Source organism: Penicillium brevicompactum (assembly GCF_028827555.1).
Source record: "Penicillium brevicompactum strain IBT 35665 chromosome Unknown utg000005l_segment0_segment0, whole genome shotgun sequence".
Taxonomy (NCBI): domain Eukaryota; kingdom Fungi; phylum Ascomycota; class Eurotiomycetes; order Eurotiales; family Aspergillaceae; genus Penicillium; species Penicillium brevicompactum.
The window spans coordinates 3,374,255-3,391,888 of NW_026623208.1; the positions used below are offsets into that span (position 1 = coordinate 3,374,255).

Sequence of the window (17,634 nt, forward strand, 5' to 3'; positions counted from 1 at the left end):
CATTTACCGTGAACCTACACTATCAGGCCATGCGACTACACACTTCATTACGTGTGCCAGAAATACACATCTACTGGGTACTCTAGTCAGGAATCAGGATCGAGTGAGCAAATACTACAATCCATACACTTCAATATACAACATTAAGCTATGGAATGTGCTCGTGGGTAGCAGCCCAGGATCGACACCTCGGGGTCTGCCCTGCTACTCACCTGCCCGCTAACACGCACGAGTCTAGTATTTGATCATGACCACGATGACTCGCTTCACCAATACAGGCACTTAACACTTAACACTACTACTCAGGATATTTCATAAGAACTCCAACTCTTGATATTCTGTCAATCTACACAAGGGAAACACTTGCACTGACTTGGTATGCAATTGCAGTACATATATCAATTCCAAGAGCATCGGTCTTCAACTCACTATATCTACGCAAACATGAGAAGCAGCTCAGGCAACCCGAGCCCAAAGGATCTAAGCAACACAGAAGAACGACCAAAAAAAAACCATGCAGAAGATCGGGCTCAAAATGCAATTCAGCAACCCTCCAGTCATGACGGCATTTCCACAGTGACGGAGAGGGTAAAGAGGTTATGTACAAGGAGACGGAACAGGGTATGCGAAAGAGGAGCACATACATGGCATCATGACACCATGCGTGGCTCGTCAAGGTAAAGGAGGTGTAAGGAAATGGGGTGCAAGGAATGGAATGGGTATTATACAATCGTCTTGTAGAGGGGGATCAAACATTAGATTAGGAAAAAGGGAGGAAATTCGGCCATTAATCCGAATTATGCCCATTTTGTTCAGAGACAACGATTGAAGGGGGTGTGTGGGGGGGTTTGGTCATCCGGGGGAGGACTGGGAAGTTGGTCGTCGACCGAATGGGACGGCGAGGACGGTTCCTGGACGGTGGGGAGTCCGCCATCTGCGCTGTCTTTGCTGCCACTCGTGGGGTTCCGTCGTCTCATGCGACGATTGCGACGTTCTTCGTCGGCACTTTCGCGTCTTCTTCGTTGTCTCTCGCCGCCGGCATCGGAGTTGCTGCGCAATCCGAGGAGCATGCTGGCCGCACGATCTGCAACGTCTTCACCCTCGGAGACTTGGGCCTCTGGTTTCTCTTCTTCGGCAGCCGGCGGGGGGCTGAGAAGACCGTGCTCATCTTCCTCGGGCTTTTCTTCTTCCTCGTCCTCGGGTGGCTTGGAGCCCGAGGCGACGCGGACGTTGTGGCGCTCCTTCAAACGGGCACGACGACGACGGTCGCGTTGGTCCTTTGCCTGGGGTGCCGCGGCTCGCAGCTTCTCGAGCAGAGAGTCCATGGCGCCGCTGGAGGCGGGTGAGGAGGTGGTTTCGGGGGTAGGGGTGTTGTTGGCAAGGTTGACGTTGACACGCTTGCGGGCCAGGGAGGCTTCGGTGCGTTTACGCGACTCTTCGAGGGTGGTGTTCTTCTCTCGAGATTTCTTCCATTCAACGAGGAAGGAACTGAGCTTGGCAAAGAAGTCTCGGCGGGCATTCTCGTCAGCATTGTCCTCACCGTAGAAGACCATGATGTCATCGTAGGCCTTGATCATTTCATCAAGGTAAAGCTGCAGCTGCTCGGCCTTCCTTCTAGCGTCCTTCATGGACCGCTGAACGATCTGGCTGACGCGATCCTGTGGGTGGAATCTCTTGGGGTCACTGAGGTTTCCGGCATCCAAGCTTGCCTGGACATTTTTGATGTTGCTAATATACTTGGTTGCGTCGGAGCGAAGCTGGTCGACGTTCACCTTTTGCAGGCCGATGACACCGCTGATCTCATCGAGGAAGCCTTCCCACTCGGGGTACTGGTTTCGAACGATACGCTCAACAAGGTCGGCAAATGTAGTTTCGTTCTTGTCGTCCTTGACCATGCCCAGACGGGCCAGAGAACTGAGCTTGAAACCCTGAGCCTGCTTATTGGCATCGTTCATGAAGTTACCAATGTCAAGGATGAGACCCAGCACATTCATGAGAGACACTGAGTCCCGTAGTGACTCGCTGACCCTTGCTACCTCCTGAAGTTTGGAAGAAATGTGTTCGTACTCTGGTTCGTAGGAGCGTGTCAGGGCGAGAGCTCTGTTTCTTGCTTTCCAGTAGTGGTTGAGCTCAAAGGCAGTGTAAAGATAGATCTGATCCTCGCGCGTGATCTCGGTGGGATCTTGTTCACGATCAGAACTCGTGGCACCGGGGCCGGTCCAATCCATGCTATACGGCGCCATCAATTTAGCAACGTTCTCGGGTATATTGCACATCTCTTCTCTTTGCAGGAAATCCATGACCACCATATTGTCAAGGATCTCCTTGTCGCAGTGAATGATCATGCGAGTAACCTCCTCGGCGGGGAATTGAGAGAATTTAGATAAGGCGATTTGGAAATTCTTAGAGAGGTCGTTCGAAATGATCTGCTTCTTGGCCGAACGCTGCTTGGCGGCAGTGCTGGCTCCAAAGATCTTAGTTTCTTTGGCCATGAACAGTCGTTCGACTTCGTCCAGCACACCCTTCTTGGCAAGATCGGTGTACTTCTCTTCCTTCTGTTCTGCTGTCGGAGCGTGACCAGCCCAAACTGTTACTTGGGGAGTATCAACCTTGTCCCAATGAAGGGCCTTAAGCTTCTTCTTAGGTCGGATGGAAGGCATGCCAAGTGTGGTAGGCGCAATTTCTCCAACCATATAGGCTGGTCGCCAACCCGAGCCCATGGCTGCATTGGGCGGAGGAGGAGGTGGCGGCACCATTCCTTTGCCTCCGGGAGGAGGAGGGGGGAGGGGGGCGCCCATTCCTACGCCACCAGGAGGGGGAGGAGGAGGGGGCATACCAACCTTTCCACCGGGGGGAGGAGGGGGAGGCGGTAGTCCAGGAATGCCCTTGGCGCCTCCTGGCGGGGGCGGAGGGGGAAGAGCCACTCCTCCAGGAGGCGGAGGAGGAGGTAGACCAACTTTTCCACCTGGGGGCGGAGGCGGAGGCAGTCCAACAGCTCCACCTGGAGGAGGGGGTGGAGGAAGTGCGGCCACACCACCAGGGGGCGGAGGTGGAGGAATGGCCATACCACCGAGAGGCGGAGGCGGAGGAAGGGCAGCACCCCCAGGCGGAGGGGGTGGCGGCGGCGGAATGGCCTTGGCGGCATCCTGATCTTCAGCAGCGGGAACAGCGTTAGGATCCTCGGCGTCGAACTTGGGAACCTTAGAAGCAATCTCGCCCAGTAGACCGCTAGCCTGGGCGGGATCCAAACGGGGACGGTGCATTTCCACAATGCGAGGCTTCTCATACATTGGCCCGCCATTGCTATCCACGGGTGTATGCTCCTCGTCTTCGGAAGTTTGGTCCATCCCAGGGACATAACTGCGCTTCCGATGCACAGTACCCAATGAGCCGGCGAGCAGATTCCTGTGGACAAAGTCACGCTCGTCATCCTCGCCGTCGCCATCCATCTCCTCACGCAATTCACGCAGACGATCTGAGGGTCCGTGCTGACCCCACACTTTGCCCTCGAGCTTGAACTGTGTCTTCGTACGCTCCAATTGTCGTTCCAAGCGCTCCATGAGACGTTCACGGTCCATGATACCGGGCATGTGGGAGGGGTCAGCTTCCACGGTCTCAGGGTTAGCAGCCTTGCGGGCATTGGAAGCAGCGATATCTTGAGCATCCCGAAGCATGAGGTAAAGCTCTCGGGTTTCCAATTCATTGCGCTGCAATTCCTGAGCGCGCAATCTTTGCACCTCGACGACCTCCGCCTTGAAAGACTCGTTCTGCCGCTGCTGCAGGTCTATAATGCCAGCCTGTTCTTCAATCTGCTTCTGCAATTTCAAAACTAGACCCTCGGCACCAAGCTCAATCTGCGAGCGCATCTCATCACGCTCGGCGATAGCTGCCTCGGCAATTTGGCGGGCTTCCAAAGACTCGTCGTAGACCCGTCTCGCCTCGGCATCGGTGTGCAGTCGATCCAAAAGGCTCTGTACGGTGAAAGTCAACCCTTGGCGAAGATCAAGATCTGGCAATCGCCGATCCATAGCCACGTAGCTCAGCATAGCGTCCACAAGTTGGAACATGCGCAGTCCTTCCTCGCCAGAGTTCTCCCGGATGAGCAGCATATGCTGCATAGCCGACAGGAAGTAGTCATGAGAGCGACTGCCATTGATCTTAGAGGAAATCGCATCGACGATTTGCAGAGGATCACTCATGTCCTTAACCTCACCCTCGATGCTGTCCTTCATGCTGCTGCCCTCGCGCTGCAGCAGGTCCTCGTAGTCAATGGCTTCATTCTCACGGAACCGCTCGATCTGCTTATCGATGACCTCGTATTGGAAGCCCTCCATCTTCGTCAACAGCCGCTTGATTCCACATGACGTGAATTGGGCGCGGATGTGGCATCGCAGCTGCAGATCCGTCTCCGCGCCATCCACCAGCATGTTGATCAAGATCATGGTCGAGACGGCGTATTCCATAAGCAGATTCTCCATGCCAATACCGCCGCTGCGGTACTCCTCGCTGGCACCGACCAGACTGCCCATCTTTCCACGGCCATCGATCGTGACTTCGACAATTCGCATCCAAGCATCGAATCGACCAGTTTCGCTGTGGTCATTCTTGACCTTGTCCATAGATTGCAGCACCTTCTGGTGGCCTTGTCCCTCTCCCCAGTGGCATAGGAAAGTGAGAACCTCGCTGACGAGTTTACGGGTGTTGAGTCGTGGGGACGAGAGTGAGCTGACGAGTGCCACAAGCACATTCTGATGCTCTAGAGCGTCGTCGGCACCATATTTGTTGTTCATGAGACCTTTCAAACATTTGGCGATGTCATACTCGCGGTCCAGATCCTTATCGCCGGTTGGGGGAGCTGGAACGGGACCAGAGACCTTCCTGCGGTTGATCTTCAGAAGGACATTGGTCAAAGCGACTTGTCCCTGGGCTTCAACAAAGGCTTTTACCCAGCTGGATAGAGATTAGTTCTATGCATTTACAGTAAACAAGGGCAAATTCCCTACCTGATGGGCTGTGTTCGCAAACTGACGCTCAGACTGGCAAGCTGTTTGGATGTGATAGTATCGTCCATAACCTTCTTCACATACCACTCTGGGCTACCCTCCTCATCAGCACGCTCAAGTAAACCAGACATTCCATCATGGCCATGCGTTTGGCGCGCATTCTGTCGTCTCTTTTGTTCTCCTTGTAATTCTGTCAGGCGATCCTGGTGTACCAAGGTCCATTTCTTCGACGCGGGATATGAAAGCATCTGCCGTTTAGCCTGTTCAGGAAGGTTCTGCCATCCTCGCTTCTGCATCAATTCAAGGAACAGCTGGTCCACGACGCGATCGTCTCTCGGGCGAGTGAGATAATTATCCTGCGGTCGAGGGACAGCAGCAGGGATAGGCGCTGAAATCTGATGTGTCGATCCTGCAGTTGACAAGCGGCCGGAGCTGGAGCTTGGGAGGATAGTGCCGCGGTCCCCAGAATGCGATGTGGTGAGGGTACGAGAAGAACCATCAGAGGAAAAGTAATTCGATCCACGGGTGTTGGAGGAAACGGAGGAGTATATGCTTGTTTGGTCGAGGGAAGTGCGAGAGTTGGAGGACGAGTCGATAGACGAGGGGTTGTGATTGGGCCCACTCGCAGCGGAGCTACCTGGTCGTCCCCATTGCTGATACCTGGCACCCTGATTCCCCGAGTTGCTACTAGTCATAGTCGTGTTTCCATGCGGGGGTGGACGAGGGCCCGAGGGATGTGAGCCCGAGCCATTCGGCGCGGATGTAGATGCCCACGTGGGATATTGGTGGAAATCATTCCCAGCCTTGCCTAAATGATTTGGGGAGTGTTCGTGACGAGATGAATCCGGGCGAGGCATGTTGTCAATTGGAATCGGGGTTCTGTCGGCGGAGAGGCTGTCGAAGGGGATGGAAGTGATCACACCCGCCGTGGGCGCCAGACTGCCGGGGTCCATATCGTGGGTCAAGTCGACCGATTGTACAGATGATCGTTTCGAGTAGCGAGATGATCGGGAGCCCGGTGCGCTGCCCGGGGGAGCCAGGCTATCGTAGGACCCTCCATAGTTATCGTATCGATCCTCCACCGACTTGTCCTTGTGTAGCTTGCGTCCGAAGAATGACTTCCCCGAGGACGGTTGCCTTGCTTTGTCGGCTTGTGCGGGCATTTTGGGCGTGATAAGAGCGCAGCATAGGGGCCGCTCACAACTCGGACGAAGCGCTGTCTATCGCATAGATCGGAAGACCAAGTATGGAAGGGAGGGAGGGGTGACCGGATTGTCGTTAAGCCACGGTCTGAGTTGCGCGAGGGGGTTCCCTTTTTCACTCACCCCGCGAGCATTTAAAAAAAAAAGGGAGAAAGATTAAAATCAACTGACAGCCAGGATCAAAGCCCGAGCGTTCTAGTAATCTATTGATTATTGACTGTTAGGGGGCTGCCCGGAGAAACTCCCCGACCGTTCACGTGAGGTCACGTGTCGTGATATCAGGCAGCTCTCACAGCCAACTCGGAGATTAATTCGATCGCAGAGAAGATCGACAGTGCGCAGTGACTGCAGGAGAGATCTTTGGACCCCTTGTGCCTGAAATAGTCTGGTCGTTTCGATCTGGTGGACCTCGGATACCAACGCCGCAACCTCGAGTCCCGAGTCCCGAGTCCCTGAACCAGAAACAATGGGCTCCTCAAGTGTATTCGCAAAGGTGCGCTTTGTTTTCCTATTCTTGTCGCGCATATCCAGCTCGTGGGTTTTGTGCCTCTGCCTCTCCCCCTTTCTCTACAATTGTCACGGTGGCAGCGCGAACTAACTTCCCCTAGACCATTCTCATTCCCGCTGCAATCGCATTAACAATCTACATCCTCGCATCATGCGTCATCATCCCCTTCTTCCGCCGCTACCACCAGCGCTACTCCCAATACCTCCCATTGCACAGCATATCCGCACACACGCTCTCGCTACGCGACCGCGTCGCCGATACCGTGATGAACTTCTTCCTTCGGTCGACGTGGCGACGCAACGCGGACGTGGCAGACAATGACAACATCAGCATTGACGAGCAAGAAGGCGAAGCATTGGTAGGGATGGACATGAACGCTGTCCGGGGCGTCTTGGGGCGGAGACCGGATGTGGGGACGGAGCGGCTGGGGAGGGATTTAGAGGAGGGTTTCATGGATGATAGCGACAGTGAAGGGCATGCTTAAGCATGTTCACTCGTATCCCGTACTCCATACATTTGAGGCGCTTGGCGTTGATATAGGACTTTTCATAGGGTTTGGCCGAACAATGTACAGATATGCGCCACGGAGTTATAGATCTGGTAATTAAGCTTCCACATAACATACAAAACAAATACAACGTAGATTGTATAGTTGCATGCCTTTGTATTGCGTACCAATCGGCAGCAAGACTGATTCTCAAACAGGTTTTAGCGCGAGAGGACAAGGACCAGGACTCCACCCAAGGCTGGACTCTGGCGAGATCGACAAGCCCGCTGATCATCCGTCGCAAATTTGAGGGAGGGGTAAAAAACGAAACTGATCTGACTACAACTTGGGGTGAAACCATATACTACTGTTGGAAAGAGCATGAAGGTTGAAAAAGTGATATGTACTATATTCATTGGTATCGTGATAGATGCTACCTTTTTCAGCATCGCCCAAAGGGGCTTAGGAACAGTTCAAAGAAACAAGCTGGAATGATCAATCCCCCTTTTACTTGCGCTGACCGTAGGCCTTGGTGGCGTACTCACCCTTGTGGACGATCAGGTCCTCAGGGCGGTAGTCGAAGCGACCGGAGAAGTAGCTGTCCAGAATGTTCTTGGTGCCGTTGGCGTAACGGATCTGGGCATCAATAGAGGTACCGGACATGTGGGGGACCATGCCGTTGCCGCCACCCCAGGGGTGCTCGGCGTAGCGGAGAGGGTGGTCCTTGGGGGCGGGCTGGGGGAACCAGACATCACCACCGTATCCGCGGAGGTGGCCGGACTTGAGGGCCTCGGCGACATCCTCCTTAACAACAATAGCACCACGGGCGGTGTTGACCAACCAAGCACCGGGCTTCATCTTGGAAATGAGCTCCTTGTTGAAGAGACCACGGGTCTTCTCGTGGAGGGGGCAGTTAATGGTGACAACGTCACACTGGGCGAGCATCTCCTCGAGGTTCTCAACGCGACGGCAGCCGATCTCCTTCTCGGTCTCGGGGGAGAGGGGCTGGTAGTCGAAGTAGAGGAGCTCCTTGCAGTCGAAGGGCTTGAGGCGGCGGAGGACACGCTCACCGATACGGCCGACAGCGACGGTACCGACAACCTTGTTCTCGAGGTCGAACTCGTTCTTCGCGACGGCGGCAACGTCCCAGTCACCGTTCTTGATCTGCTCGTGGGCGGGGACAAAGTTGCGGACGAGGAGGAGGATGGTCATGACGACGTGCTCAGCGACGGAGACGACGTTGGAGCCAGTGACCTCAGCAACGGTGATACCACCGTTGGTGACGTTGGCGACGTTGAGGTCAACGTGGTCGGAACCGATACCGGCAGTGACAGCGAGCTTGAGGTTCTTGGCCTTGGCCAGACGCTCAGCGGTCAGGTAACCGGGGTGGAAGGGGGTGGTGATGATAACTTCGGCATCGACAAGCTCCTTGTCGAAGGTGGAGTTCTCACCCTCCTTGTCAGAGGTGGTCACCAGGGTGTGACCCTGATCCTCGAGCCACTTGCGGATACCAAGCTCGTTCTCGGTGGTACCGAGCAGCTGAGGCTGCTGCTTGGAGTGCTCACCACCCTATATCAGATCGGGTTAGTCCATGCTCCATCATCTGTCAGGGACCACGGGAAGGATCACTTACATCGTACAGAACGAGAAGAACTTTACCCTGAAGGTTGGCAGTCGCGGTTAGCCTACGAACACCGGAGAAAGAGCCAGCCATCGGTGAAGCCCGGGTGAAGGGGCTGGTCGCGAATGGCTTGGAGAGGAGGGGCCGTCCCAATTGACGGGAAAGGGAACGAGTAAATACCATTGTGAAGAATGTGTGTTTTTAAAGAGAAGTGTGAAGTGTGAAAGCTAGAGGGCAGGGTTAGTCGGTTGTTATATAGGTTGGCAGGCATTTGAAGTCAATGAAGTCAATGTCCTAAAACGGTGTTGGAGAAACCGGACAAGACAAGCAACGCGGGGAGAGTGGAGAACGTTGCATGATCCGGATATGCGAGGGGGGAAGTATAGAGGATCGACTTACTGTTGAAGTGAGAGATGGAAGAGAGGATGAGATGAGGATGAAAAAGAAGAATTAAACCGGTTGACGAGGGTTGTTATATAGACGTAACAGAGCCCCTCCTATTGTCCGCCCCTCCGACACGCCGTCAAACAGGAGAGCTACGGCTCGTGTACCCACTCGGAAGCCAATCCTCCCTCTCCGCACGAACGAGGGGAAGTTCTAGTTTCACAATATTTCGAATTTCTAATTTAGTGGCCGAGATATCGGTACCTTGGAGCCTCGTAGCCTTGTCCAGCCCTGTCTAACCGCACGGTGGCTTGAATAGTTGATGGTACATCGTGTCCATGCATGTTACTATGGGAGAAGAGGTACTACCTTGGTGTATACGAACGTGCGGGGAGCTACAAAGATACTGGATATGATTTTTCTGTATACAAGTACATGCAGATAAATTTGAACTACTCTGTCGATCTAATATCTTTATCCAGGCTTGGTTCTTATTAGCTCTAGGCGTTCTCTTGCATCTCTCGATAGTATAGTGAATGCAGTGAGTCGAGTGAGAGTGGCTCATTTGGGCTTCCCCGCACGAGGGGTAGCTCCCCGCGGAAGTGGATGACATAATGAGGGGTTCACAAGATTCCCATTCGAGCCTCCAAACACAATCATATAGGAAACAACCACCCCCAATGGTGCATCGTCTCCAAGCTCCACTAGAGCTCAATGGATCACCTATCGCTCCAAATAAAGCACCCCCGAGGGTCCCGGCGTCACGCACCGACGGAACCCCTGCCGAGCTAACTCCGTCCTTCTGCCGAAATTCGGCCTCTGGCTTCTCCAACTCCGGAAACATGGACCCGCAGCCACTGCCTCCTCGCGAGGGTTGGAGATCTGTCCGCACGGGTCCACCACCGTGGTACAATCGACTTGTTTGGTCGGACACGCAGGTCAGATTGGCAACCTTGCCCGGAGCGCATAACCGGATCTAGAATCCCCTCACAGGACACATCGGTGGCGGGTTCCCTGATAACCCACTATAGCCCACGGGAAACCCGACTCATCCTGGAATCTTCTTCGGGATCAATTGCATGTTTTGGTCAGTGGTCATGTTGAGGACCGTCGCGGGGCCTGCAGTGTGTCACCGACGACACCCACCTTCGACTTCGTGAACTCTGTTATTTTTCACCATACATGAAATGAACAATTAAAAACACAATCTCCGCTCATCGCGTTCAAGTGTGAGTGCTTCCCGTTTGGCTAACATTACAGTCGGCAATTACAAGTATAGCTGCGACCGACCGCAACCCAAGACCAAGTTACTCGCGACCGTGCTCCGTTCGTCGATCGCAACCTCCCTGCCCAGGCCAGCCACACGAATAGGCCAGGGTAATTTTACATACAATCGGTTTCTTCGTGTTTGATGCGCTGGCAGGTGCGCGTCGCATGATCAGTGCGGGGTCTCTGCCGTCAGCCATTCTGAATCGTCGAGCCCCGCGTGGGTCGCAAAATGCTTGTTTGCTCAGGGATCGCCACTGGACTAATCGTGGATTGAACAATTGACAATTGTTTGTGAGAGAATCTCAACTAAAACCAGAAGAAACGCAACCAAAAAAGACTTGGGTTTCAAAGGAAAGAAAGGTTCACCGCGAGCGCGCAACTATGTCCAGGAGTCGAAACGGAGGCGAAACTGAAAGAAACCTCGTGCGCAATGTGTCAGTTCTGAAATTCAAGAACACAGCTACCCTCCAAGGCCAATTGATTAAGGATGGTATTTCTTCAATATTGACAGACGCCAACAGTTACATGGGATGTCCTCTACGGAGACAACCATATAGGGCAACCCCCTCCCTTCTCCCCGATACCGGCGGTAAACATCTACACCCGATGATCACACATGCGATTTGCGATGCAGTAGAGTCGGCTCAAAAATGATCTGGATAAGACACAAACAAGAGGATTGAGATTAGCTGAATATTCCCAAAGTTAAATGATAGATAATATTAAATGAATTGCAAATTTTGGAACTATGAGTGTCGCGATATTCCAAGGTCCTCAAGTGCCCAGGTGGTAACCTTGTTCATTGGAATTAGCTGAGCTGAGCTCCAACGTTGATTCTGTCCCAGCCCTGGAGATGGTCTTATCGAAGGTGTCTACTCATCCATGGATTACCCATCTATAACCTTCGAAGCAAGTCTGACACCTGGGCAGGAGTAGGTATGGAGCTATGTCCAAGTATCAGTGGACTATATTCTAGATAAATTGATCTTTTGGGGGTAACCCTGGAAACCCTTGGAGCCAATCAAGGAAATCAAAACAGATCTAAGATGAGCACATCCATGGGTCAATAGGTAGTGGTTGGTCCATTGATTGTTGCTAAGCCTCATTCGTATACATTCAGCAAATATATACACCCCGTGAATCCCACAGGGGGTTTGGGATTAGTTTGGTATATGGGTAGAGTCCTGGACCGACTTAAGTGTCAATTGCAGAAACTGCATTGAATTTACTCATATCGAATATTTGGTTAATTCTCATTCAACACAAATATATTTAAAAATAACAAAAGAGCTGGGCCGTGAAGCGTCGATAAATCAGAGGGCGGAGATTGATAATTATTAATCATCGAACCCCCGGGGCCGAGCTCTCGGACTCTGCGGAGATAACCTGGCAATCTTTCGCTTTTTCGGATTTCTGGTGTTTCTCTTCCCTGACCAACTCGCACATTTGTCAACCATCCCAATGTCGCTCAATTTCGCGCGATCGCTGGCGCGCAATTGTAGCGGACGAACCGGTCGACAACTCGGGCCCGTCCGCCTCTGGTCCAGCACAACAACCTGCCGCAGTAGGCTGCGCGCGCGGTTGGAAATCCCGCCTCCATTCCCAGTGACCAAAAGTTGCCCGGAGCCAAGTTGCAGTTGTCCTGCCACACCCACCCTGCCGGAGGGTCTACCGATCGATCATGAGCAGGCATTGAACGGGACAATGGCCGCCTATGCGCAACAGCTGTTGATCTGCACCGGACAGCCAGATTGGACGAGTCGAATTGAGAACGACGGCGAGAACAAAGGTTGGGGAAATCTTGTGAGAGGACTGAAGGAGCTGTTAGGTCGTGGGGGCCCATACCTCGATGTATGTGAACAATATTCCATTCGACGTTGTGCCTACCGATGCTAATCAATACACCTATCCAGCCCTTTAACAATGTCCTCGTCACTGCCTCCTCGATAGCGCCCGCCGTGAGCTCTTCCACCTCGGCTTCGGCATTCCTGTTCCCCAGCTTCAAATATATACCTTCGATCCCTGCTCAAACTAACGCATCCGACCAACTCGATTTGACGACTTTTGTACGCGCATACCTTCTCCCCACACGCCTCCACGACATGCATTCTTCTCTCCCCGCAAAAAAACAAGCAGACATGACTCGAGCACCAGACCTAGCGAGTCAATTCCCCGACGCAGTGGACATTGAACACTCCCCCACAATTCTTATTTGCGGGCACGGCGGCCGCGATATGCGCTGCGGTGTCATGGCACCCGCTTTAGAGAGCGAATTCCAGCGCGTACTCCAAGAGCGTGGTTTTACCTCGGCGGATAGTGAGGGAACTACAGTGGATGCGCCCACTCATGCCCACATTGGTCTTATCAGTCATGTGGGAGGACACAAGTACGCCGGCAATGTTATCGTCTACATTCCTCCCAAGATGACCATTGGCACCTCCTCAGAACCTCACCCGCTGGCGGGTAAAGGAATTTGGTATGGTCGTATTGAGCCCAAGCATGTTGAGGGTCTTGTGGAAGAGACCATCCTCGGTGGAAAGGTGGTAACGGATCATTTCCGAGGCGGTATTGACCGAAACGGGGACATATTACGGATGTGACGGTCGCAAGTCTCATAGTGATGAAAATGTACAATAGAAATTTGCATATCCCCAATTAACTGGACATACACATTGGAAGTCAAAGGACGAGAAGAAGTAGACTCGCAGGGTAAACCCACTAGTCCCGATCGGGGATAGTCCTATCAAGCTCCGAGCTCCGGGGAAATTTGAAGATGCGCGACTCATCCGACAAACGAACTTGGTCGCAAACATGGCCCATGATCACTGAATCCCGAACTGCAGATGATTTACCTATAAATTGAAATTAGCAATGCAATCTCTGCTTCGACACCGAGTGTCCAGCGCACTGGCGCACGGTCGACTCTACACGCGGTCAACTCGTCTCCCTCCAACATACACCCTCACCCGCCTCGCAAGCTCACAAGCCCGTCGACTAGACCTACCGGCCCTCGATCAAAAATGGCAAGCCAAGTGGCAAGCGGGCGAGCGCCCGGTTTCCGACGACACAAAACCCAAGTCCTACATCTTGTCCATGTTCCCATACCCGTCTGGAACGCTGCACATGGGTCATTTGCGCGTTTATACAATCTCGGATGTGATTTCACGATTTTGGAAAATGCGAGGACATGAGGTGATTCATCCCATGGGGTGGGATGCTTTTGGGCTGCCGGCGGAGAACGCGGCGATCGAGAGGGGCATTGACCCTGCAGTGTGGACGCAGGCGAACATCCAGAAAATGAAGTCGCAGCTAAAATGTATCTCAGCGGAATTTGATTGGGACCGGGTATGTTGGCATACCCTTGAGACGAAGAGCTTGGCTGACACATTTAGGAATTGGCTACATGTGATCCGAATTTCTATGAACATACTCAGCGCATATTTTTGATGATGTACGAGAAGAATATGGCATACCAGGCAGAGGCACTGGTCAATTATGATCCGGTGGATAAAACGGTGCTGGCGAATGAGCAGGTTGATGCGAACGGGTTTTCGTGGAGATCGGGTGCAAAGGTGGAGAAGCTGAACTTGAAGCAGTGGTTCTTCAGGATTACTGAATTCAAAGAAGCGCTGCTGAAGGATCTCGACTCTCTTTCCGAGGGCTGGCCCGAACGTGTTTTGACAATGCAGCGAAACTGGCTCGGCAAGTCTTATGGCGCCAAGGTCACCTTCCCAGTCACTGTCAACAGTGCCGGGGGTGAACAGATTAATGTCGATGTGTTCACCACTCGACCGGATACGCTGTATGGCGTGGAATACCTTGCGCTGTCTTTGAACCACCCTATCGTACTCAAGGCCGCCGAGACCAACGAAGCCCTGCGCAACTTCTTGAGTGAGGCATCGTCGTTTGCGCCAGATTCCAAGGCAGGGTACCGGCTGCCCGATGTTGAGGTGTCACATCCAATGCGCACCGTTGATACAGAAACCTCACACCTGCAAAGAAACCTCCCTGTCTTTGTGGCGCCATATGTTCTGAGCGACTATGGCTCTGGAGCAGTCATGGGTGTTCCAGGCCATGACACCAGAGATATGATGTTTTTCAAGGAAAATGTGAACACCGAATCCATTCCACTCGTCATCGAAGCCGAGGCGAGTGGCATTGATTCAAAGAACAGTGTGGTCCCACAATCAGACACCAAGGCTTTCACTCAAGAGGGTTACTTGACCTCACGCTGTGGGAAGTACCAAGGCATGCACTCCAAGGAGGCCGCAAAGCTTATCGTCAATGACTTGCAAAAGGTTGGACAGGCCGAATTTGTTGAAAGCTGGCGTCTGCGAGACTGGCTGATCAGTCGTCAACGGTATTGGGGCGCGCCGATTCCCATCATCCACTGTGGGGACTGTGGTCCCGTACCGGTGCCAGCTGAAGACCTTCCGGTTAAACTGCCCAAAATCGAGGGGGAGTGGCTCAAGGGCAAAAAGGGTAACCCACTTGAGACATCAGAGGAATGGCTGCACACGAAGTGTCCCAGCTGCGGAGGGCCTGCTAAGCGGGATACAGATACGATGGACACGTTTGTGGACTCCTCTTGGTATTTCTTGCGGTTCTTGGACTCTGCCAACAAGACCGCCCCATTCTCTCCTAATACAGTGCAACCCGTGGATTTCTACATTGGCGGCATTGAGCATGCAATTTTGCATCTCCTTTATGCTCGTTTCATCTACAAGTTCCTTGCTGGCTCAGAACTATTCCCAGCTGAAGGCTCAGCTGGCGCAGAGCCTTTCAAAGTTCTCCTCAGTCAAGGCATGGTGCACGGAAGGACTTTCACTGAACCTTCAACAGGCCGCTTCCTTCTTCCAGAGGAGGTCGACCTCACCTCCCCGGATAAGCCTTTGATCAAGGGAACAAAAGTGACACCCAACATCTCTTTCGAGAAGATGTCAAAGAGCAAGTACAATGGTGTGGATCCCACAATAACCACATCCAAGTACGGTGCCGACGCCACCCGCGCACACATTCTATTCTCTGCACCGGTCAGTGAAGTCTTGGACTGGGACGAGGCCAAAATCGTCGGTGTCGAGCGCTGGTTCGGTCGACTCTGGAAGGTCGTCCAAGACACACAGCAATCTCTGGCAGATGCTTCATACCCCATCCCGGAGACAGGAGCCTCTCACAACCACACAATCCCCCTCCCATCATCACTCCAGGATCTGAGTGACGCCGATGCCGACGCAGTCCTAGCCACTCACAGAACCATCGCATCAGTCACCTCATGCATCGAAAGCAACCCATATGCTCTGAACACAGTTGTGTCGGACCTGATCAAGTTGACCAACGCTCTTGCCTCAGCACCTGCTTCATCCCCTGCCATTGCATACCTCTCTCTCTCATCCTTACTCCGTCTGCTCGCTCCCATCGCCCCGGCTCTAGCCTCTGAATCCTGGGAGATCTTGCACACCACAGGCGCCAAAGCATCATCTATCCTCACATCCCCCTGGCCTACCACTTTGCTCACACCCGAGCAAGTTGACATCCTCTCCTCTCGAGGAGGTCAAACCGTTGCTGTTCAGATCAATGGTAAGCTGCGCTGTGCGGTCACTATTCCGACCATGGAGACAGTGTCTCCACAGAGCAACAAGGCCCTTTCGCAGGAAGAACAAGACTGGATTATCAGTCGGGTCTTGGAGACTGCCGAGGGTAAGACATGGCTTTGTGAGAAGAACGACTGGGAGAAGAGACGACGGGTGATCGTTGTCAAGGGAGGAAAGCTCGTCAATGTTGTTTTCTAATCTCGCCATATTGGCGAGAATGTAATTTATAAGATCAAACTGTATATTATTTAAGGCTGCATCGGAGCGCTCCTCTCTCACTCTCTTGCATCTACACCAAGACCTGGGAACAAAGCAACAGCGAGTCACATCAGAAGCTGAGCAATACCATATTCGACTCCACCGAGGCGAAAGCAAAGTAATGCAGAATTTGGGTATCATATAAGACTGCGAGAGTGACAGGATCAACCACCCATCTCATTCTCTTCTCTATCTCGTCCTGTCGGCTGCGGCTCCAGCGGGAAACTCAAATGTTTCCAATCCTCAATCTCCTCGATAATACATTTTAACCGGTCCCGAATACTCTCTACCGCATACGTGCCCAGAATGAGCCGCAAAGGCGGATATGAGCAATGACCAAGCTGCCAAACCAGATGCGCCGCTTTCACAGCACTAGCAGGCTGCTTGTCACCCAGCCACATCAGCATTCTTCGAGCATGCGCCGCAGGCGACGTAGTAGTATTATACGGCTCACTGGGCGGCTTCACCAAGAAGTGACCGTAGAGCGGCAACGGCGAAGACAGATTATGCTCTGGGTTCGACGCCATAGCAGAAGGCGAAACCAAGTCTGCAACGTCATCGCGACGCATATGGCCAGGTTCCACAAGTGTACCCTTGATATTGAAGCTATCGACCTCATACAGCATACTCTCCATCAGGCCCTCGACCGCGTATTTAGAAGCGCAGTAAGGGCCGAGACCCGGCACGCCAAGAGCACCGGAAGTAGAGCTGAAGATCAGATAGCGGCCAGCGCGTCGTTGGCGGAAGTGCGGCAGCGAAAGCTGGATCATGTTCAGGGTACCAGTGAAGTTTGTTTCGAACTGGTTACGGATATCGTATTCGTCCTGGTCTTCGCAGGCACCGATGACGCCGTAGCCCGAGCAATTGGCGATCACGTCGATATGGCCGAACCGTGCAATTGTGGCGTCGATGACCTGTTTGACGGTTTCGCGGGCCCGCACGTCACAGAGGAGACCGAGGCAGTTCTCGTGCTCGGATTCCAGCTCGCGCATTGCTTCGGGGCTGTTTTCGTATGTGCGCCCTACGGCGGCTACTAGGTCATTATGGGATAGAGCGGTTTTCACGAGGGAGCGGCCCATGTGGCCGGTTGCGCCGAAGATCTGGGGTTTGTCAGTGCGGTGCTGTGGCTTTGGTGGGGATGCGACGTACCAGCCATACGAGGGGTTTGGGGGGGATTGTGAGGGCCTGGAGGGTCGGTAGTTGAGGGAAGATGCAGTCTCGGTTCTGCAGGAGAGGAGGGCCCTCCTTTTGGGGATGTCTGGTCCATTGCTGTTGAAGGGAAGTTGAAGTTCTCCGCACGCTCCCCACATT

General features: G+C 53.2%; 5 protein-coding genes across 5 annotated transcripts; 2 read left to right on the forward strand and 3 right to left on the reverse strand.

The window, feature by feature from the left end:
- Positions 1-812: 812 nt before the first annotated feature.
- On the reverse strand, positions 813-6,166 carry N7506_007117 (formin sepA; the record flags this gene model as incomplete). Its single annotated transcript, XM_056956410.1, has 2 exons — positions 813-4,950; positions 5,004-6,166. The coding sequence occupies 2 exons, from the start codon at positions 6,164-6,166 to the stop codon at positions 813-815; spliced, it is 5,301 nt and encodes a 1,766-aa protein (XP_056810744.1).
- A 505-nt stretch (positions 6,167-6,671) lies between these two features.
- N7506_007118 (uncharacterized protein) lies at positions 6,672-7,197 on the forward strand (the record flags this gene model as incomplete). Its single annotated transcript, XM_056956411.1, has 2 exons — positions 6,672-6,698; positions 6,814-7,197. 2 exons carry the CDS (start codon positions 6,672-6,674, stop codon positions 7,195-7,197), a joined length of 411 nt encoding a protein of 136 aa, XP_056810745.1.
- A 510-nt stretch (positions 7,198-7,707) lies between these two features.
- fdh (formate dehydrogenase (NAD+) FDH1) lies at positions 7,708-9,004 on the reverse strand (the record flags this gene model as incomplete). The annotated part of the gene is made up of 2 exons (XM_056956412.1): positions 7,708-8,769; positions 8,834-9,004. 2 exons carry the CDS (start codon positions 9,002-9,004, stop codon positions 7,708-7,710), a joined length of 1,233 nt encoding a protein of 410 aa, XP_056810746.1.
- Positions 9,005-11,935: 2,931 nt separating this feature from the next.
- On the forward strand, positions 11,936-16,263 carry N7506_007120 (leucine--tRNA ligase NAM2; the record flags this gene model as incomplete). The annotated part of the gene is made up of 4 exons (XM_056956413.1): positions 11,936-12,325; positions 12,388-13,039; positions 13,344-13,819; positions 13,867-16,263. 4 exons carry the CDS (start codon positions 11,936-11,938, stop codon positions 16,261-16,263), a joined length of 3,915 nt encoding a protein of 1,304 aa, XP_056810747.1.
- A 224-nt stretch (positions 16,264-16,487) lies between these two features.
- On the reverse strand, positions 16,488-17,633 carry N7506_007121 (SDR family oxidoreductase; the record flags this gene model as incomplete). The annotated part of the gene is made up of 1 exon (XM_056956414.1): positions 16,488-17,633. The coding sequence occupies one exon, from the start codon at positions 17,631-17,633 to the stop codon at positions 16,488-16,490; it is 1,146 nt and encodes a 381-aa protein (XP_056810748.1).
- Position 17,634: the final 1 nt, after the last annotated feature.